A 23,020-nucleotide genomic window follows, 5' to 3' on the forward strand; every position below is an offset into this window, starting at 1 on the left:
TACTATATTCTTGTAATAAAGCTAAAGAAAAAAAATGTTAAAATCCTGAATAAGACACACTTACAGTTGTACTGAACTTACTGAAAAAAATGTTTGTAAGTGGATCTGTGCAGTTTAAGGGTCAACTGCACTTCTAATCACGTTATTTATTTTTAAAATTCAGAACATAATTTGATTTTTAATATTTTACAATATCAATATTTTATAAAATAAATATTCAAAAATGTTTACCATTTATTTTACTTACCTCTAAAAGAAAATCCCCTAGATACTGAATTGGATAAAATGGAGCCTTAAAGTTGTCTTTTTCTTGTTCAGCCTTGATTCTTGCATTACTGGCAATCACATGAGTTATTCCACTTGGTGAACTTTTTGGTAAAATAACACTTGCTTTTCCAGCCTCGAGAACTCTAAATAAAAATGTAAATAGGATAGAAAGTAGTTTTTTTTTTAAGTATATTCAGTCATATTATCTAAATCAATTACTTCCTTAGAATAGGAGTAGAACTTTCTGAAAGAATTAAGTTCCCTCAGGCTATGTGAGTGCCATGGAGAATAACTACTATAGTGATTTCTTAAATTATAAATTGCTCAAAAATGTTGAAGAAATCATGATTTTTCTTTATGTTTATCCATTTCTTGATATGGGAAAGATATTTAAGAATCAAACATTGACTTTATTCCCTAAGGAAAAGTCATCTCCCTAAGTCAAAAGAATAATTGAAGAAGTTTAGGGATGTAGCTACCTCAGAAGGCAACATACCTCCAAGGAAATCATTCCAAAAGGAGTTGCCAGAATTCCTTTAAACCATTAGTTTTTGATTAACTAATTTTTAACATCCCCAAAGTTTCATCAAAGTTCTGCTTGTGCCTAGGATATAAAAAGCCACAAGAGAACACTGTTATTACCTAACAATAAGAAAAAGCCAAATAATCTACAGAATCTTTAACCTTTCATGAACCTATCAGAGAACTGAGGTAACAAGCCAACCAAGACACTTAAATTTCCCTAAGAGTGATAATAATAAGCTCCTTTGTGAAGAGAATGGACAAACTATTTCATTTTGCCAGGGTTCTGGAGAGAAGTAGCTGTCATAAAAATAGGTAAGAATGAGATAAAATTCTAACAAACTTAAGAGTCAAGTGCAAGTACCATGAATATTTATAGTATTTGGGAGTAAATGACTCAAGCAAAGTCTGCTGTCACTTGCAAGCTCTTTGCCATAGACCTCTATTAAACATTCATGAAAAAAATGAAGAGTAGATACCACTGGGAGTCCCTACTCATAGCACAGGTGGGTCATTGGGGATTGGCTGCCATCAAGAGATAGACCTAAAACTAGATCCACTTCCCTGGATCCTTCTCTCATATGAGGCAACATCTTAAGTCATCTGGGTAAGGCAAGAAAGTCTTATACTTTCAGAACCCAAGAAAAGATGTACAACTAATGGTGGGAAAGTCTAAGTAAAACCCATTCACCTCTGGGAAAGGGGCAGGAAAATCTGCTGCACAACCTAAAAACGGATCCATTATTTCCGGGTAAGATACAGAAACAAAAGCCATCTGTCCCTGCAGGAGGGACAGAAGTGGTACCCAAACGTAGGTTCCTGTATCAATACAAAGCAGAGATCTAATACTGGGACATAGGCTAGAAATACTCTCTTGCCAAAACCTTAACAACAGACACAAGGCAGAATTTTGCAGCCATGGGGGACTGAGACACAAATATTAACAAAGTCCCAACCCCAGAGACAACACAAAGAATGCTTAAGAGTGAAGTCCATCCAGGGGTGCCTAGTGGCTTAATCGATTAGGTGTCTGACTCTTGAATTCAGCTCAGATCTTGATCTCAGTATCATAAGTTCAAGTCCCATGTTGCAGTCCATGCAGGGCACACAGCCTATTTAAAAAAAGACTGAAGCCTATTTGGCAGAACACGTCCACTTCTTACCCCTAACCAGCTAGAATGAGTAACAAGCAAGACAGGAAGAAAATGTGACCTAGCAGTGCAAGGACTACTGAAAGCTGAGAGTGCAAAACATTAATTGAAACTCTTCCAGCACCCCAGGCCCCACAACAAGGACAAAGAGACTGTATTCCATCTACTCCTCGAGTAACCAGAAAGGATGCACTGAAAATAACTATAGCATTAACAAAACCCAGTGCTTGCTCAACAACTGACAAGATTAACTCAACTACCCATACTAACTACTTTACAGAAAAATAAGCCCATTTTTGGATAGAAGTATTTATCTCAGCCTCTATTGTACTATATATGATATCTAAGCATGCACTAAAAAAAGACACAAAGGGCAAGCAAGAAAACCAAACCACTGTCAAGAGACAAAGCAATATCAAGCATAGAGAGAGGATTCATTTCTTGAAATTATCAGAAAGTGACTTTAAAGTAACTATGACTGTGGGATGCCTGGGTGGCTCAGTGGGTTAAGCCTGACTTTGGCTCAGGTCATGATCTCAAGGTTCATGAGTCTGAGCCCTGCGTTGGGCTGTGTGCTGAGAGCTAGGAGCCTGAAGACTCCTTCAGATTCTGTGTTTCCCTCTCTCTCTGCCCCTCCCATGCTCACGCTCTGTGTCTGTCTGTCTCTCTCAAATAAACATTAAGAAAAAAAATAAAAACTAAAATAACTATGACTGAAATGTTACAAGATACACGGATAAAATGATCAAATTGCATTAAGAGACCAGGAGCTGTGCAGGGAGTACACTAAAAATGGTAAAGAGGAACCTGGGTGGCTCAGTTAGTTAAGCGACTGACTCTTGATTTCAGCTCCGGTCATGATCTCACAGTTCCTGAGATAGAGCCCAGGAACAGGCTCTGTGCTGACAGTGCAGAGCCTGCTTGGGTTTCTTTCTCTTCCTCTCTCTCTGCCTCTCCCCTGTTCTCTCTCACCTCTCTCTCTTAAAATATATAAATAAACTTAAAAAACAGAATAGAAAATGCGAGGGTCATGGAATCGAGCCTTGTGTTCATCTCTGCATGGGATGTGAAGCCTGTTTAGGATTCTCCCTCCTTTTCCTTCTAGTAATTCCCTGTTTGTGCAGGTGAACACGCTCTCAATGAAAAAAATTGGTAGAAATAAAAGTTACTGTCAAAAAAAATAATCTCTTTGACAGGATTATGAACAGATTGCAAGCAAATGAAAAAGGAATGAACTTGATGATAGGTCCATAGATATTATCTAACTGATATACAAAAATGGGAAAAGTTAAAAACAAAGTAGAACATGCATAAACTGTAGAAATGAATTAAATGGTTTCATACAAAGGAACGGAGTGCAAGAAAAAGAACCCAACAGAAGATTTTAAAACTTGATGGCTGAGACTTATCCATAATTAATAAAAGATAAAAAATTACATGTCCAAGAAGCCCTGAGAACCCCAGGCAAATGACATAAATAGAAAATAAACAACACACACTAAATTTGACAAAAAACAAAATATATTGGTTTTTAAATTTTAATTTCCAATTATTCATCACTAGAATATAAAAATACCATTAATTTTATACAGTAACTTTATATCCTGTCAACTTGCTGAACTCACTAATTACATCTAATAGCCTTTTCTGGGTAATTTCTGGGTAAATTATTTAGTATATGACCATACCTTTTAGAAATAAAGACATTTTTATGTCTTTCTATCTGACTCTATGGCTCTTATTCTCTTTGCCTTATTATACTGTCTAGTACCTATAGTAAAATGCTGAAAAGAAATGGTCAGAGTCAACATTTCATTTCTTCATTCCTAAGTAGGGAGGGGAAAAAATCCATGATACGAAATTTATGTATTTTTACAAGTTGCCAAGTTTTGCAGGCTGAAGATACAAGAATTCTTAAAATATCTGCAGAAGAATCTGCAATTATTAAAAATGGATAATACACTATGATGAAGTAGGATTAACATTTAGAATTGGTCAGGGGAGGAGTTAAGATGGTGGTGTATTCGGAAGACCCTGGAATAGCCTCATCTCTTGAACACACCTAGATCAACACCAAATCATTCTGAAGACCTAGGAAACCAATCTGAGGATTAAGCGAAGATCCTGCATAATATCACGGAGACAATGTGGCAGATATGCAGTGTGGAGAGGGGAAATGGGGATGAGAAAAACCACAGTGCTGCAGGAGGTGGGAGCCCTTTTCACAGAGAGGAGAGGGGGGAAATAGCGTAGAGTGCTGGGTTTGTGCAAGAAAAGCACTCCCCCAAAGCCACTAATGGGAGAATCATTAAGAACGGACTATCCCAAGTTTCTCCAACAGTGGAGCAAAAATTCTGAGTTTTTGCAAGTTTGTGCCATTTGCTGGAGTAGATCTGAATGGGCAGCAGCACTTCTGAAGAGAAGGAGGAAAAGCCTCAGAATGGACAGTGTGATGGGGGATCCCTTGGGTCACAATGGGAGAGAAAGTTCCCCTTCCTGGAATACAATGAGAAGACAGTACACTGCCTCTACAAGGACAAGAGACCTGGCTGGCACCTATAAGCAGCCTTCCTACAACAGGGGACAGAGGCATGCACAGAGGGTGGATAAAGTGTTCACAGCTTTTTGCTGTGCTTCACCCTAACCTTCAGGCGCCTGCCCAGCCAAGTGACCGCTTTCTGGGACAGAACAGCACAAGGCACAGCACTGCAAGTAGGAGCGAGTCCATGCCCTGTTATGTCCTTTAAGCTCTGGAATTTTGGGGTGCTTGAGTGGCTCAGTTGGTTAAGCATCCAACTTCATCTCAGATCATAATCTTGTAGTCCATGAGTTCAAGTCCCATGTTGAGCTCTGTGCGGACAGCTCAGAGAGCCTGGATACTGCTTCAGATTGTGTGTCTCCCTCTTTCTCTCTACCCTCCTTTGCTTGTGCCCTCTCTTCCCTTCTCAAAAATAAACAAATATTCAAAAAAAATAAAAAATAAATAAAAGACTTGGGAGTGTTGAATCCCAGTCCTGTGCCAGAGATGAAAAACACAGGAGAGCTAGGATGCTGGGCATGTCCACGACCCAGCAAAGAAGGCTTGAGGGCAGGGATCTGACGGAAGCCTGGGACACAGAAGGGGAGAATGCGCACTTGTGAGGGCTTCCTCAACAGCCGCAGGTGCAAGCTTTCCTCCTCAGTGGCCAGAGAGCAGGGCGAAGCTATCTCTTCCTACCCACCAGCACAGTCAGACTTTAGCAAGCAACATAGAGCCGCCAGTGGAGGATAGATCCACATACATTAGAATTCGCTTCTCTGTGCCCTACAGGAACATCTTTACAAGAGCAGGTCTGACTGTGAGACAGTGCAGCTGGCTTCTCCCCGAGAGGACCAATAAAGGACCCCCACATGCACCAAGTCTACTGATCATAAAGTGCTCCAAAGTGTCAGCTTCAGTTCTGGTGGAAACAGCATCAGGCTGTTTTTTTTTTCTTTTTCTTTTTGAATCAGGATTATATTTTTTTGTTCAATTGTTTTTTCATTTCTTTTTCTCATTTTTTTGGATCTGGTTTTGTTTTTTTTGTTTTGCTTTCTTTTTCTATGGAATCTGGCTTATAGTTTTTTGTTTGTCTCTTTTTTCTATTGTTGTTCCTTTTCTTGTTCTCTTTTTTTGTAGAAGATATTTTTTTCCCTTTTTAAAATCAGGCTTATTTTAACAAACAAATCAAAGCATACCTTGTTAATGGTCAAAACACTCCCCACTGCAAGCAAAGAGGAACTCTTTAAAGAACTGACTTGGGGGAAAGAACAGCCAAATCACAATAGCTGAATGTACAGGGTATACACCAGAAACACTTCTTAAAGCATCAGGCCCTAGACAGTATATAACCCCTTAATATAGCATTCCACTCAGGAGCAGGAAACAAAATAAGCTTTTGTAACATGTAAAAGATAAACCTAGACAAACGTTAAGACCCAGGAATTCTTCTCCCAAGAAAGACGAAAAAGTAACCAAAACCAGGGATCTAATCAAAACAGATATAAATAATATACCTGAACAAGAGTTTAGAACAAAAGTGATAAGAATACTAGCTAGTTGAAAAAAATCATAGAAGACTCCAAAGAAACCTTTGCAATAGAGATAACAGACTTAAAAACTAGTCAGGATCAAATAAAAAATGCTATAAGTGAGATACACATCCAACTGGATATAATTACAATGAGAATGGAAGACGCAGAGGATCAAATAGGTAAATGGAAGTTAAATTATAGAAAACAATGAAGCTGAAAAGAAAAGACCAAGAAATCAGCGATTCTCTAAAATGCAGTAAGATCTGTATCATAGGCGTCCCAGAAGAATAAGAGGTGGAAAAAGGCATAGAAGGTTTATCTGAACAAATTATAGCTTCAAACTTTCATAATCTGGGGAAAGAAACAGGCATTATTCAAGTACAAGAGGCCAAGAGAACTCCACTTGAAATCAAGAAAAACAGGTCAACATCAAGACATACATCATAGTGAAACTTGGAAAATACAAAGATACAGACAGAATTCTGAAAGCAGCTAGGGACAAAAGACCCTTAACGGACAAAGGAAGACATACATAAAGTGAGCAGCAGACCTATCCACAGAAACCTGTCAAGACAGAAGGGAGCAGTATGATATATATATAACATGCTAAAGGGGAAAAATATGCAGGCAAGAATACTTTATCCAGCAAGGATGTCATTCAGAATAGAAGGAGAGATAAAGAGTTTCCAAGACAAGCAAAAACTGAAGTTCTTGAACACTAAACGAGCTCTGCAAGGATTATTAAAAGGGACTCTTGGAGTGGGAAAGAGACCAAAAGCAATAAAGACTAGAAAGGAACAGAGGCAATCTACAGGAACAGTGACTTTACAGGGAATACAAGAGCACTAAATTCATATCTATCAATGAACCATTTATCATGCTAATGGTATCAAAAGAAAGCTGGAGTGGCCATATTTAGGCAAACTAGAATTTGAACCAAAGACTGTAATAAGAGATAAAGAAGGGAACTATATCATAATAAAGACCTCGAACCAACCTGATAATCTAACAATTGTAAATATTTATGCCCCCAAATTAGTGGCAGTCAAATGTACAAATGAATTATAACAAAGAAATTCATTGATAATAACATAATAATAGTAGGGGATTTTAACACCCCACTTACAGCAGTGGACAGATCATCTAAGGAGAAGGAAACAATGGCTTTAAATGACACACTGGACCAGATGGATTTAACATATATTCACAATGTTTCACCCTAAAACAGCAGAATATACACTCTTTTTCAGTGCACGTGAACATTCTCCAGAATAGTTTTATACTGGGTCACAAATCAGGCCTTAACCAGTACAAAAAGTTTGAGACCATATCAGGCATATTTTCAGACCACACTATGAAACTTGAAGTCATTCACAAGAAAAAAAAAATGGAAAGACCACCAATACATAAGATTAAAGAACATTTCATTATCAAGAATGAATGGGTTAACCCAGGAAATTAAATAAAAAATTAAAAAATACATTAAAGCCAATGAAAATGAAAATATGACAGTCAAAAAACCTTGGGGATGCAGCAAAGACAGTTATAAAAGGGAAGTATATAGCAATTCAGGCCTTCCTCAAGAAGGAATAAAAGTCTCAAATACACAACCTAACCTTATATCTAAAAGACCTGGAAAAAGAACAGTTAATAAAGCCCAAACCCAGCAGAAAAAGGGAAATAATAAAGTATAGAGCTGAAATAAATGATAAAGGATTTTTTTTTTAAAAAGTAGAACAGATAGATAAAACTAGTAGCTTGTTCTTAAACAGAAACTTAACCAGTAAAGAAATTCAATCAGTAATCAAAAATCTCCCAACAGACAAGGAGTCTAGGGCCAGATGGCTTCCCAAAGGAAGTCTACCAAACATTTAAAGAAGTAATACCTATACTTCCGAAACTGTTCTAAAAAATCGAAATGGAAGAAAAACTTCCAAACTCCTTCTATGAGGCCACTATTACCTTGATTCCAAAACTAGACAAAGAACTCACTAAAAAGGAGAATTATAGACCAATATTCCTGATGTATATCAAAGCAAAATTCTCTATAAGATACTAGTGAATCCAACAGTGTATTAAAATAATTATTCACCATGATTAGCGGGATTTGTTCTTGGGCTGCAGTGGTGGTTCTATATCCATAAATCAATGTCATATATCATATTAATAAAAGAAAAGATAACAACCAAATGATCCTCTAAATAGATGCAGAAAAAGCATTTGACAAAATACAGCATTCTTTTATTCTTAAACATACTCAAGAAAATAGGGATAGAAGGAATAGATCTCAACATCATGAAGGTTATAATTGAGAGACCAACAGCTACTCCCTTCCTCAGTGGGAAAATACTAAGAACTTTTTCCCTAAGGTCAGGAACAAGAGAGGGACATCCTCTCACCAGTTTTGTTTAACATAGGACTGGAAGTCCTAGCCTCAGTAATTAGACTACAAAAAGAAATTAAAGGCATCCAAACTGGCAAGGCAGAAGTCAAATTCTCCTTCTCTGCAGAGGACTAAATACTGTAACTAGAAAACCCAAAAGACTCCACCAAAAAATTGCTAGTACTGATACACGAATTCAGCAAAGTTGCAGGATACAAAATCAATGTACAGAAATTTTCTGCATTTTTATTCACCAATAATGAAGCAGCAGAAAGAGAAATTAAGAAATGATCCCATTTACAATTGTACTAAAAGCCTTAAGAATAGGAATAAACTTAACCAAAGTGGTAAAAGATTTATACACTGAAAACTATACATGTGAAAGAAACTGAAGATGATGACACAAAGAAATGGAAAATCATTCTATGCTCATGGATTGGAAGAACAAATATTGTTAAAATGTCTATATTACCCCAAGCAATCTACACATTCAGTGCAATCTCTATCAAAATACCACGAGAATCTTTCACATAGCTAGAATAATCCTAAAATTTGTATGGAACCAAAAAATAACCCGAATAACTAAAGTTATGTTGAAAAAGAAAACCAAAGCTAGAGGCATCACAATTCTGGACTTAAGTTATATCACAGAGCTGTAGTGATCAAGACAGTATAACACTGGCACAAAAACAGATACAATAGGTCCATGGAAAAGAATAGAAAATCCAGAAATGGACTCATAACTATACTGTCAATTCATATTCGATAAAGCAGGAAAGAATATCCAATGGGTAAAAGTCTCTTCAACAAACAGTGTTGGTAAAACTGGATGGACAGCAACATGCAAAATAATGAAATTAAACCACTTTCTTACACCATATGCTAAAATAATTCAAAATGGATGAAAGACTTTAATGTGAAACAGGAAATACTCAAAATCCTACAGGAGAGCACAGGCAGCAAATCTTTTTGACCTGGGCTGTCAAAAAGACACATCTTACTAGATACATCTTCAGAAGCCAGGAAAACAAAAGCAAACATGAACTACTGGGACTTCACCAAGATAAAACTTCTGCACAGTGAAGGAAACATCCATAAAACTAAAAGGCAGCCTACAGAATGGGCGAAGATATTTATAAATGACATTATCTAATAAAGAATTAGTATCCAAAACCTATAAAGATCTTATCAAACTAAATACCCAAAAAACAACAACACAGTTAGGAAATGGGCAGAAGACATGAACACTTCCAAAGAAGACATTCAGATGGCTAACAGACACATGGAAAAATGCTCAACATTACTCATCATCAAGAAAATACAAACCAAAACCACACTGAGGTACTATCTCACAACTATCAGAATGGCTAAAATTAGTAACTCAAAAACAACAGATATTGGCAAGACTGTGCGGAAAAGGGAAACTTCTTACCTACTGGTGGGAATGCAAACTGATGCAGCCACTATGGAAGACAGTGTGAAGGTTCCTCAGAAAGTTAAAGCTGAAGTACACTATGATCCAAAAATTATACTACTAGGTGTTTATACAAAAATACTGATTAGAAGGGGCATATGCACCCTTGTTTATAGCAGCACTAGAAACAATAGCCAATTTACAGAAAGAGCCTAAATGTCCATCAACTGATGAATGGATAAATAAGATCCATACAATGGAATATTACCCAGCCATTAAAAAGAACGAAATCTTGTGACTTGCCAAGGACATGAACGGAATTAGAGTGTATTATGCTAAACAAAGTCAGTCAGTAAGAGAAAGGCAAGTATCATGGTTTCACTCATAGGTGGCATTTAACAGACAAAAAAGATTAACACAGGGGAAGGCAAAGGAAAAATAAAGTAAGATTAAAAAAAGGAGGGAAGGAGGCAAACCATAAAAGACTCTTAACTAAAGAGAACAAACTGAGGGTTGCTGGAGGGGAAGTAAGTGGGAGGATGATCTAAATAGGTGATGGGCATTAAGGAGGGCACTTGTAAGGATGAGTACTCGGTGTTATCTGTAAGTGATGAATCACTAAATTCTATTCCTGAAAGAAATACTACACTATATGTAACTAACTGGAATTACATATAATCAAAATAATTTACCATTTTAACAGAGTAAAGGAGAAACACCAATTATCTCAACAGATGCAGATAAAAACTTTCAGAGCAATCCATTTATAACAACATCCCAAAACATAAAGTACTTAGGAATCAATTAACATATGTGCAATATTTATACAATGAAAACTGTAATCCTTAATGAAAAAAATCAAAGACCTAGAGAGAGATGGTATATATAGATAGGAGAACTCAGTATTGTCAAGATCTCAATTCTCCCCAATTTGACCTATAGATTCAATAAAATTCTAATCATAATTCCAGCTTGCTTTTTTTGTAGGAATTGACAAGGCGGTTGTAAAATGTGTAAGGAAATATAGACATTCCAGAATCACCAAAATATTTTTGAATAAGACAAAGTTGGAGGACTCCCTCCACCTGATTTCAAGACTCATTATAAAGCTACAGTAACCAAAACTGTGTGCTTTGGTATCAGGCAGACACAGACACCAGCAGAGTAGGAAGCCCACAAATAAACAAATATACTCAAGTGATATTTGGACAATAGTGCCAAAGTAACTGCAGAGCAAATGAAATCTCACACAACTTCAGAAAACAGTTTGGCATTTCCCCATAATGTTAAATACACAACTGCCATCTGAGCCAGCAATTTCATTTTTGGTATTTACTCAAGATAAAAACAAATATACATGAAGACTTGAACTCAAATGTTCATTGCAGCTTTATTTATATTAACACAAATAAAAAAACAAAACTAAAACCTAAAAACAAATGTCTATCAATGGGTGAGTAAACAGATAGTAATATATCTGCTAAGTGAAATACTACTAAGCAACAAAAAGGAGTGAACTCCTAATACGCACAATAACCTGGATGAATCTCAAAAATAATGAGTTAAGCAAATGAAGCTGTATCAAAGGAGTATATACAGAACTCCATTCACAGTAACTAAAAAAAAAAGGCCAAATCTAATGTATGGCGTAACAAAGGAAATTAATGGTTGTCTTACATAGGTGGAGCAGAATTAAATGTGTAATGAATGACACGAGGGAGCTCTGTAGAATTACATAATTGTTACAGATCTTGACAGTAGTGCGTGTGGGGGGTAACATGGGTGTATAAATTTGTCCACAGTCATCAAAATGTATACTTAAAATGTGTGTGTTTTGCTTACCTATAAGTAATACTTCTGTACAGGTGACTAAAGGCCCTTACATCCCCCCTAATAGTTATCACAGTGTCTGAATACAATTTACTCAGTAAGAAGTCTTTTAAAAATATGATGTAAAAGACAGGAAGAAATGAAACAATGAAAGAAACAGCATGAACCATAAAGCTACACTGTATAGACCCAGAAAAAGCCTTTGTTATAAAGACTTATAAAATTCTAAACTGCTTCAAAACTAAAATCAGAATCTTCTAATTTTTTTTATTTTGCTTGAGTTACCCAAAAGAAATAATATGGAAAGTTAAACAGAAACCCCAAGAGTACTCTAAAGCAGTACTATAAAGTAGATTTTGTTCTAGTAGACACATATACTTAAATGTACAGAATGGCTTAACTCTGAGATTAAAGAGTAAATCATCATGGTTCATTTGGACTAAATCACAAATTTCAAAGAAATTCAAAAAGATATTTAATCAAACCGAACTTTTTTTTTTGTTGTTGTTGTTCTTGCTTTAGCTTTCATGATAACTCATCTTACCTTACAAGAGAATCACTTCGTTTATCAGCTCTAACGAGGAGGACAACTTTCCATCTATGGAAGGCTCCTGGAGCACCAGTGCGTTTCAGCTCTTCGCGCCATCTTTTAGGTGCAGATTGCATTTGAGGTGAAAAATTGGAGTCTTTTTCAATTTTATAGCCCCATTCATAAGTTGTTTCATCAAGCCATCTGCCACTTTTGGCACTATGAATTATGTAGTCCTTAGTTAATACCCACTTTCCTAGAAAGCAAATCAACTGTCAGTCACAAAAGAATTGTGGTTCTAATGAACGGTACACAATAAAGACCAAATATCAAATAAAGTTTGATACTGTTCAACATGAGACCCTTAGGCTATGTTGCCAACATCATCTTTGAATTATGTTTGTTTCCCCAAATTTTTGGTAGAGGGCTACAATGTCACTGAACATTGTATATAATTTTTCCCATAATAATTCTAAGTCTAAAAACATTACTGAATAAAATACAAACCTAAGGCTTAATAAAATACGTATGGTATTTCTTAAATTATGTCTACTCTTACTATTCTTTACCATTTTGGCTGAGACTTGTATTTTTCTTCCTATGGTAATGACTTTTGTAATGATGTTTACAGCAATGTTACCCTTTGTAAAAGAAATTTACAAACACTCTGAACCTTCTTTAACTGGGCATCCATAATTTTTTTTTTTTTTTTTTTAACAGCAAGGACAATAATACTTTCAATTTGTAGATATAAAAATAAACCCAAGCATCTTTCTGGTGAGTTACTCTAAAAAAATAAATTTCCTGACATTATATGTAATTTTTTTTTGACAATAACTACACTAATGGTATGCTAGATCACAGAAAAGAAACAATAAAAGGAACATCAAGGATGACAAAGATAGAAGGAAGAACACTAAGCCCCAAGTTGGATTTATGGAATTTAAAATCTTAGAAAAACAAGACAGTGAGATCACTGCTTCATAGCATGGATGGGAACAGAGGCAAGAGAAGGAGAACAAAGACTCTTTCCAAAGACAGATCAAAGAAAACTTGACTAGAACAGTTCACTGAAGCTTCAAGAAAATCTTTATTTTTCTTTTGGCATTTTATGTCTTTCCTTTTCTGTTAAATTTTTTTTCTGACATAAAATATTTACATAAAACACTAAGTCTTTGGTAAAGTAAGTATTTTCGCCTCTTTGATACATTCTTGTATGTTACAAAGTTTTGCTTAGAAAAATAAAACAAAAACATAAATATTTTCAGAAAAATATCAGGAAAAAACATATTTATGTTTGATATAATAAGCATATTATCTTTTGGAAATTAAGGGATCTTTTTTTTCACATGAAAATTTTTATTCAAGGGGAAAGGTAGTTAATTTACCTGCTGCACAAGCTGCTAAGAACTTTTCACTCTTACACAAGCGTTCAGCTATAAGATGGGTACAATTTTTGTATTTCTGAAAGAAAAAATCCACATGAAGAAACGTTACTAAGGTAAGATTTCCTTTATAACACATTTTATTCCTACAATATCAAGTGGACATTTTATCATTCTTAGACCAGTATTATTTTTCAATTCTATTTTAAATACTTTACAAGTTTCTATACTCACCTCACTCTTAATAAAAGTGCAATCTAGTTTTAAAAGCAATTTGCCTAGAGCTTCCTTTTCTTCCATCTTAAATCCTGTCATCTGGATGATATGCTTTGGAGCACCATCTTCCATCTAACACATATACAAATAAAGAAGACAACATATGTTAAAGATATTATTCACAGGATTGACCTTACTTTTTCTTAACTATGAGTGCTAAAAATAAAAAATAAAACTTAAAATGAATTAAACATTTAAGGCTCTATTGTAAATACCAATGTTAACACTGCTTATGTGCAACAGAAGCTGGTTTATAAAGTTATCTTCTCAAAATGTGACCGTAAATAGATTTTCCTTTTTCTGGTTTGAATACTGAAAGTTTGCATCACTACAGCATTTGACGCTAGAACACTGATGAATGATTACAATTCTTCAGAAAGGGATACTTAAACAAATATTAGTATAATAATACTACCTTCATTTTAAAAGCACTCTTTTTGTTAAGGTCTTATGAAACAATGATTTGTGGACAGATATTGGGAGTATGTATAAGTAAGTAGAGATATCAGGACTTACGGTCACACATCATTTACACCAAGTAACTTAGCATAGTAGGTAAATATAATGAACCTGGATTCTATTCCCAATATACGTCTTCACTCTGCCATATGTTAGTTTCATCACCTACAAAATAAACTGAAAAAAATCAGTTTTCAAATATATTTTAAGAGGAACCTTAATCCACATTTAAATGTGGTTCATAAAGTTCATGAAGCAGCACATTAAGCAAGAAAGATTCCACCTCACTGTATTTTTACTTTTATTATTTTTTTAAAGATTTTAAGTTTATTTACTTATTTTGAGAGAGAGAGAGAGAGAGAGTACAAGCAGAGAGCCTGACGTGAGGCTCAAACTCACAAACTGTGAGATCTAATCTGAGATCAAGAGTCAGATGGTTAACCTGCTGAGCCACTCAGGTGCCCTCATAGTATTTTTAATTAGAGTACTGGATTTTGTTTGTTTACATGACATCAGAACTTCAGAACTAGATGGTATCATAGAGGAAATCTACTTTCTCATTATAGATGAAAAAAGCTGGGACTATGGAAATTGGTAATTTTCCATTTCTCTAACAATTTTGTTACTAAAGCTCTAAATTAGTGTTTAATTAATGCTGTAGAGCAAAAGCTGCTGACCTCTTTAAAGACAATTAAAAGCAAACTAAAAAAATTATACTTGTTTGAGGTGGGGAATAGGAACAGACAACTGGTGACAAGTGTTACATAGAAGACAAGTGTATAAAGACAAGCGTTCTTTATAGAAAATCTACTGTCAAAGACCAAATACATACAGACATTAAATACATATGAACTATATACACATATATGTATTTAGGTAAAGGTTGTGATTCATTTTTGAGTAAAACCTGAAAGTCTCACTATGAACAATTTAAAGCATTACTCATGGTTGTGAACGAACCTTCATTTCCTTTGCTTGTGGTTTCTAAGAGGAAGAACTTCAGCTGAAAGTAAGCCTGGTTTCCCTCTCTACCTTCCTCACTCCTTGCTTTGGGAGGAGAAGGTATTTGAGAGAACTAACTGGATATGCTTTGATAGACAGATCTTCACACTCTTGCAAAGACAAGTTCATTTTAATGCTTTCCGACATGTCCTAAGAGGCTGCCAGTAGTAGTCCTAAAGCCCGGTGGGTAAATGAATTCTGAAAATATGTATTAAGAAGCACACTTGAGCTACACAAAGCTACCTCTTCCAAACTATTTTTTAGTCAGTAAAAAAGCTGACATTTTGGCCCCAAAATACCGGATTTTCTTATGTCTCTACTGGCTCCAAAAGAGGGAAAGGGATGTAATGCATTAACCCTTTAAAATACTAAAACTCAAGATACTGAACATAAAGAATAGGTCTCTAAGGATAAGGCTTCTCAAAGAAATATTTGTTTAAAAGTTAAATGGTTCTAGTACAAAATTATAAAACACACAAAACAGGGCTTATCTTATGAAAAATCATTCATGTAAAATACTGCCAACTAAATAAATTATAAGTGGCAAAATTTTTGCAGAAGGAACTCCTTATAAATTTCTTTAACAATGTATACGGAATATACGACATAGCCTCTCCATAATAATATCCATTTATATGGACTGGTAATATATAAAAACTTTACAAAGAATATCCTCTGTTGCTTGAAATAATGATTGATGCAGAACACATTAACACACATACAATAAAGGCCCAAGTGGATTATAAAGCATACAACCATAACTAAGGAGAAATGTTGCTTCTATTAATTCTATGGATATACATAAAACTTTCAAGCAAATTTCCTTTAAAAAAATAGTAGGTCCTCCTTGAAAAAGAAAGCATTGATGGAGTCTTCACAGTTCCAGACTTAAGTTATATTACAAAGCTGTAGTGATCAAAACAGCATAGTATTAGCACAAAAACAGAAACATGCATCAGTGGAACAAAATAAAAAGTCAGAAATGAACCAACAACTATATGGCCAACTAACTGCTGACAAAGCAGGTAAGAATATCCAATGGCAAAAAGATGGTCACTTCAACAAATGGTGCTGGGAAAACTGGACAGCAACATGCAAAAGAATGAAACTGGACCACTTTCTGACACAGGACACAAAAATAAATTCAACATGGATGAAAGACCTAAACGTGAGATCTAAAACCATAAAAATCCTAGAGAACACAGGCAGTAACCTCTTTCCAGATAGGTCTCCTGAGGCAAGGAAAACAAAAGCTAAAATAAAATATTGGGACTTTATCAAAATAACAAGCTTCTGCCCAGTGAAGGAAACAACCAATAAAAGTAAGGGAATCTAGGAATGGAAGAAGACATTTGCAAATGACATATTGATAAAGGGTTAGTATCCAAAATATATAAAGAACTTACATAACTCAACACACACAAAAAAAACCCCAAATAATCTAAGTAGAAAATGGGCAGAAGACATGATAGACATTTTCCTAAAGAACACATCCAGATGGCCAACAGATACATGAAAAGATGCTCAACATCATTTACCATTAGGGAAATACAAATCAAAACTATAAGAAGATACAACCTCACACCAGTCAGAATGGCTAAAATCAACACTATGAGAAACAGCTATTGGTGAGAAAGTGGAGAAAGGGGAAACCTCTTGTACTGCTGGTGGGAATGCAAACTGGTGCAGTCACTCTGGAAAATAGTATAGAGGTTCCTCAAGAAGTTATAAAGAAACCTACTCTATGATCTAGCAATTGTACTAGTAGGTATTTACCCAAAGAATAAAAAAAAAAAAACAACTAATTTTTTATTAGGGATAAATGCACCCCAATGTTGATAGCAGCATTGTCTATAATAGCCAAATTATGGAAACAGCCCAAGTGTACAAAGACTAATGAAAGGATAAAGATGTGGTATATATACAATGCAATATTACTCAGCCGTAAAAAAGAACAAAATCTTGCCATTTGCAATGACATACGTGGAGCTAGAGAGTATTATGCCAAGTACAATAAGTCAGAGAGCAACAAAATACCATACGATTTCACTCATAGGTGCAATTTAAGAAATAAAAATGAGCCAAGGAAATAAAAGAGAGGGAGGCAAACCAAGAAACAGACTTAACTACAGAGAGCAAAATGATGATTACCATAGAAGGGAGAGGGAGGATGGATTAAATAGGTGACAGGGAATAAGAGACATACTTGTGATGTGCACCAGGTGTTGTATGGAAGTGCTGAATCACTATATCATACACCTGAAACCAGTATTACACTGTACGTTAACTGGAATTTAAATGACATTTAAAAATAATAAAAAAGAACTAAAAAAACAAAACAAGAAAATGGTAGGTCGTTTAAGAAATACTAGGTACGTGAAATTCAACACATCAGTGACGATCATCTTGCTATTCTTTTTTTTTTTTAATGTTTGTTTATTTTTGAGAGAGAGAGACAGTCTGACAGACAGACTGTAAGCAGGGGAAGGGCAGAAAGAGGGAGACAGAGAATCCAAAGCAGGCTTCAGGCTTTGAGCTGTCAGCACAGAGCCAGGAGCAGGGCTCAAACTCATGGTCAGCTAGGTCATGATCTGAGCCAAGGTCAGATGCTTACCCAACTGAGCCACCCAGGTGCCCCCCAAACAATAATGAAAAAGAATTACCAAAAAAAAAAAAAGGAAGGTCCTTTAAGAAATACGAGGTAAGTGGAATTCAACATACTGGTGAAGATCATCTTGGTATTCTAATGCAAAGGCAAACTAATCTAATCTTTTATATTTCTTGAAAGCCACTTTTATTAGAGGAACACAAGTGTTTCAGCCATATTTATATCACCTACTACATTTATTTACGTATTTTAAAGTTTCAAAAAGCTATTTAGTAGGCTATTCCAAGAAATGCTGCAAAAAAGAAGGTTGATTAACTTTAGAAACCTAAAATCTTGCCTATCAGGCTTTTCTAAAATACTGACATATATAAGCTACTGTTAAATAACCAGAATATACATACAGAAAGCAATGAATACAAAATCACTATAACATTATTATCCAGAATGTTCTATTTAAAGATTGTCCTTTGAATTGTATTCTTCTGCTTGCTGAGAACTAGGTGTATGTTACACAGAACTATAAGGGGAAAAAAATTATCATACTATATTCCTCTTTCATATCTAGTTAATTAACAGCTATTTTACAATCCAAATGTTTTTTTTAATTTTTTGTTTACTTGAGACTGTGCGTGCAAGCTGGGGAGAAGGGCAGAAGGAGAGAGAGAATCTCAAGCAGGCTCCACACTCAAGCATGGAGCCAGACCCTCGGCTCTATGCCACTACCATGAGATCATGACTGGAGCCAAAATCAAGAGTCCAGTGCTCAACTGAAGGAGTCACCCAGGGGCCCCGGGTGTTTATGATTTTGACATTTTAGCATATTCTGATTATAAATTATTAAGTGACTTGGATGTGCATCATGCAAACTTTTCACCTTAAAATCATACTTTCTTTATAATGGAATAAATACATCCGTTTTGTATATTTAACAGCATTTTCCATCAAAGCAAGAGTTCACACTAAAATGAAAACAGGACCAACTGTGCTTAATAGTAGAAATCAGGAAACTTTTTTTTTTTTTTTTTTTTTTTACAAATAGTTTATTGTCAAATTAGTTTCTACATAACACTCAGTGCTCATCCCCAAAGTGCCCTCCTCCATGCCCATCCCCCCCCCCCCCCCACATCCATCAGTCCTCAGTTTTTGTCAGCATTCAAGAGTCTCTCATGGTTTGCCTCTCTCCCTTTCCCCCACCATTTCCGCCCTTCTTCTCCCCCTTGTTCCTCCGTCAAGTTCCTCCTAATCCTCCTATACGTGCAAACATATGGTATTTGTCCTTCTCTGCCTGACTTATTTCGCTCAGCATAACACCCTCAAGGTCCATCCATGTTGCTACACATGGCCAGATTTCATTGTTTCTCATTGCCATGTAGTATTCCATGGTATAGATAAACCACATCTTCTTGATCCATTCATCTGTTGATGGACACTTAGGCTCTTTCCATGTTTTAGCTATTGTGGAGAGTGCTGCTATGAACATTGGGGTACATGTGCTGAAATCAGGAAACTTTTTAAAAGCAATTTCTTTGCTCTGAAAAACCATTAAAAATGAAACTGATACTAAACAAGCAAAAGGAAGGGCAGTGTGAAATAAAAGGATGTCCTGATTCAAACATTATGCAAATACTAATGTTGAAAAACAAATCAAAATAAAGGGCATTTGTTTACAAGTTTATCAGAAAAACTGGGCTATTCGCTAAACTTTCACAGAGGTGTGAATCCTCACGATTGTACAAAATAACTAGTACATTTTTTTAAAAACAAATTCCAGGGGCGCCTGGGTGGCTTGGTCGGTTGAGCCTCCAGACTCAATTTCAGCTCAGGTCATGGTCTCATGGTTCGTTAGTTCGGGCCCAACATCGGGCTCCGCACTGACAACATAGAGTCTGCTTGGAATTCTCTCTTCTCTCTCTCTGTCTCTCAAAATAAGTACAGGAAACATTAAAAAAAAAAAAAAAAAAAAAAATAACAAAGTTCCATTAACCTAATCGAGTTAACATCCTATAAGCAAGTGATCTACTCAAAGTAACAGTTCACAATAGAGTTAGCAATGCTTTTTAATACTATAATCCTAGGACAAACTTACAGGCTGGATCACCAATCTAATTCATGCAACTACATGAAAAAACTGGCATTTGTATACACAGAAAAAGACATTTATAGATACACAGGTAGCATTATTTATATTTATTCAGTGGTTTAATGGTTCTTTCTATGACCCTGGTGGATTAAGAAAACAAGAAACAACAGTCTGATATGCCAATAAGTGCAGAGAGAGCGTTATATAATACCGGTTTAACACTGACTAATGACTCAAACAATTCAAAGTCCTTATAAGAAGGGTCAGGTTGTGTGGGTGATGTCCTGGGGTACGGAGGATCAAGGACTAACTGCCACATGTCTTCTGGCACAAGAAAGTAAATACACTGCAATATAATTCTATCGTTGGTATTTCTAGGGAAATGGTAGCTTTTTCTAGAACTTGGAGGAGGTGATCCTTCAAGCATTCACACAGAAGCTACTATCCTAACACAACAAAAGAAAAAGGAGAGCATTTATTTAAAGTTAAAGGTTTTATCTTTATCATCAAAAAGTGAAAAATTATACACTAGGTTCTCAGTTACAGGAAAATGTTTTTGTAATATATTTTTAAACGCAGTATTTAAAAAAATAGTTACTTACCTTGAACCATATAATACACACCACTAAGGAGATAATGATTGTGAACAGAGCTGGCATTTATGCAGAGAAAGCAACTGTCTCTGTGGTGCGGACTTTCCCAAAATATCTCCCACATGGGCCTATCCCTGATGCCTGAAATTCCTCTGCAGTTGGTGCTAGTTGCAAATGCAAATAAACCTATAGCACTCATCATAATTAAGAACATTTTATTAAGCACTAGCTTTTTAGTGTCTATGAATTCTTTATGACACTGAGCTAGAACACATTTGAAGAATATGACACACAGAGTGTATAGAAAAGAGAAGTCAGGGAAAAGTAGAGGAAGGAATACAGTTGAATGCAAAGGTCTGGTTCAGAAGGGAGAATAAAAAACCAGGGTGTAATGGTTGAGTGAAAGAAGAAAGTGCTGCCAAAAATAAGCAGGGATTATCCACTTGCACTTAAGAACCAAAAATTTCCCTCAAAATAACTTCCACTGTTACTTTTAACACACAATTATAGAAAACTTAAAAAATACTACAAAGCATATAGAAAGATTACAATCACTGTAATCCCTTCACCCTGTAATACCATTGTTAACATCTGGGGGAAGGGGGAAGGGTTTGACTTGAAGGTTTTATGTATGTGTGTGAAAAAACCTGTAACAAAACTGAAATTATTATATAGTTCTGTATTTTAATTTTTATTTAAAATATTATCTTGATCATTTTTCCACGCCACTGAAAATTCTTTATCTTTTCAAGGCAACCGCGTTGAAAACTAAGCTTGTTAGTCTAGCAAACTATTTTGATTTTAAACCTACTTCTATTTTGATTTTAAACCTACTAAAGAAAATCACTTTTAAGCTTCCCTTTTCTGGAAAAGATCTACCAAGACTTAAATACAATCAATATTGCTGCTTTGTCAAGTGTTTTAAGATTTTCATGGTTTCTCCTATCTAAAGCATTTAACTGGGAAAGCAAATAAGTGACAAGGGTCAAATGGTTGGATCTCTGTTTTAACCAATACTGCAAAAAGTATACACAAATCAGTATATTTGTATATGTACTGATGTACCGAGTAGATCACCGTTTGGCTCTGAATGCTGTAAGAATCAAGTGGAGTTGAGGAATTCTGTACCCTCTTAGCTGAAGAGCCAAATTAAGCCTTTCTTAATTTCATTCAGCTGCCCTTTGGAATTTTCTTCTTAAAGACGTAGTGTCCATTCCTGCGCCTTCTTTAAAGATATGAAATACGTGTGTGCCTGTGTGTGTGTATATTTGACTGACGTCTCCAGTGGGGAGACCTGAGGGATGCTCTTATTCTTTTTTTTTTTTTAATGTTTTCTTTATTTCTGAGAGAGAGAGAGCAGCGTGAGCAGGGGAGGGTCAGAGAGAGAGGGAGACACAGAATCCGAAACAGACTCCAGGCTCTGAGCTGGCTGTCAGCACAGAGCCCGATGCAGGGCTCGAATCCACGAACCGTGAAATCATGACCTGAGCTGAAGTGGGACGCTTAACGGACTGAGCCACCCAGGCGCCCCACTTCAATGGCATTCCTTGGGAAAGGAACAGCCATATTCAGTCTTTCTGATGGCAAATTTAGCAGGAGAGGTAGAAAAGGAAGTTGCAGCAGAGTGAGCGTGGTGAGGAAGACATGACAGGCTAAGAGGACTTATGCAGATGTTCCATCTATCCAGTACCATACAAGGAACAGGTAGACTGGAGATGCTACTTGTAGGGATAAAGACACCCTTAAGGAAGCAAGATGGGCAAGAGGGACAATGTTCAGGGGAAAAAAGAATGGATAGACAGTCTATGTTGGTTAGCTGTGGGGGATGAAAGTCAAACATGCTTTAAGTACACTAGGAACTTTGTTTTAATCACTTAGTAGACGCATGAGATAGAAGGTTGAACAAGCAGGAGTTCACTTTTAATGAGGACCTAATCATAGTCTATAGATTACCTGTTAGTTCCTTCCCTTATTGACAATTTAAGTGTTGTTTACCCTTCTTATACAGATGAGGATACTAGGGAATCTTAGGAATTAAGAAACTAGCTCAAGGGTACACAGCTAGCAAAATGGTGAAATCAAGGTTTGGTTCAAAGAACTGCCTGTTTCTAAGTGCCTTTTCTACAATACCACAGACTTAAATTTCACAATTCAGTCTAATAATTTTAATTACATTATAATTTTACAAATTAATCTATTTTTAGCTAGCACAAGAGAAAAATACACTGCAGGTAAAGCAATCTACTATGAGGGTGAGGAGATATTTAGATGAGCTAGATTACTGAAAAATATTTAAACATAACTACAAAAATAACACTAATGTCTTAAGATTTCAAAGCATTTCTAGGAACAATCTAAAGAGTACCATTTATTATGAAAAATGAAATTTTCATTATTTTCCTTTCAAAATGGATCTCAGGTGAATTACTAGACTAATTCATACGGGCTTTTCTTCATCAAGAATAACC

At 35.7% G+C, this 23,020-nt stretch overlaps 1 protein-coding gene across 2 annotated transcripts in view; it reads right to left on the reverse strand.

The window, feature by feature from the left end:
* Nucleotides 1-23,020, reverse strand: part of SLF1 (SMC5-SMC6 complex localization factor 1) — an 82,411-nt gene that overhangs the window by 56,816 nt on the left and 2,575 nt on the right. For both annotated transcript variants that reach the window (XM_039239404.1, XM_039239403.1), the window contains exons 2-5: nucleotides 13,769-13,882; nucleotides 13,538-13,613; nucleotides 12,165-12,405; nucleotides 248-410 (exon numbers count right to left, since the gene is read on the reverse strand). In XM_039239404.1, coding sequence (XP_039095335.1) covers nucleotides 248-410; nucleotides 12,165-12,405; nucleotides 13,538-13,613; nucleotides 13,769-13,882 — 594 coding nt within the window. The remainder of the gene's footprint in view (nucleotides 1-247; nucleotides 411-12,164; nucleotides 12,406-13,537; nucleotides 13,614-13,768; nucleotides 13,883-23,020) is intronic.

The sequence above is a fragment of the Hyaena hyaena genome, unplaced genomic scaffold (genome assembly GCF_003009895.1).
Source record: "Hyaena hyaena isolate Hyena2069 unplaced genomic scaffold, ASM300989v1 scaffold_156, whole genome shotgun sequence".
NCBI lineage: Eukaryota > Metazoa > Chordata > Mammalia > Carnivora > Hyaenidae > Hyaena > Hyaena hyaena.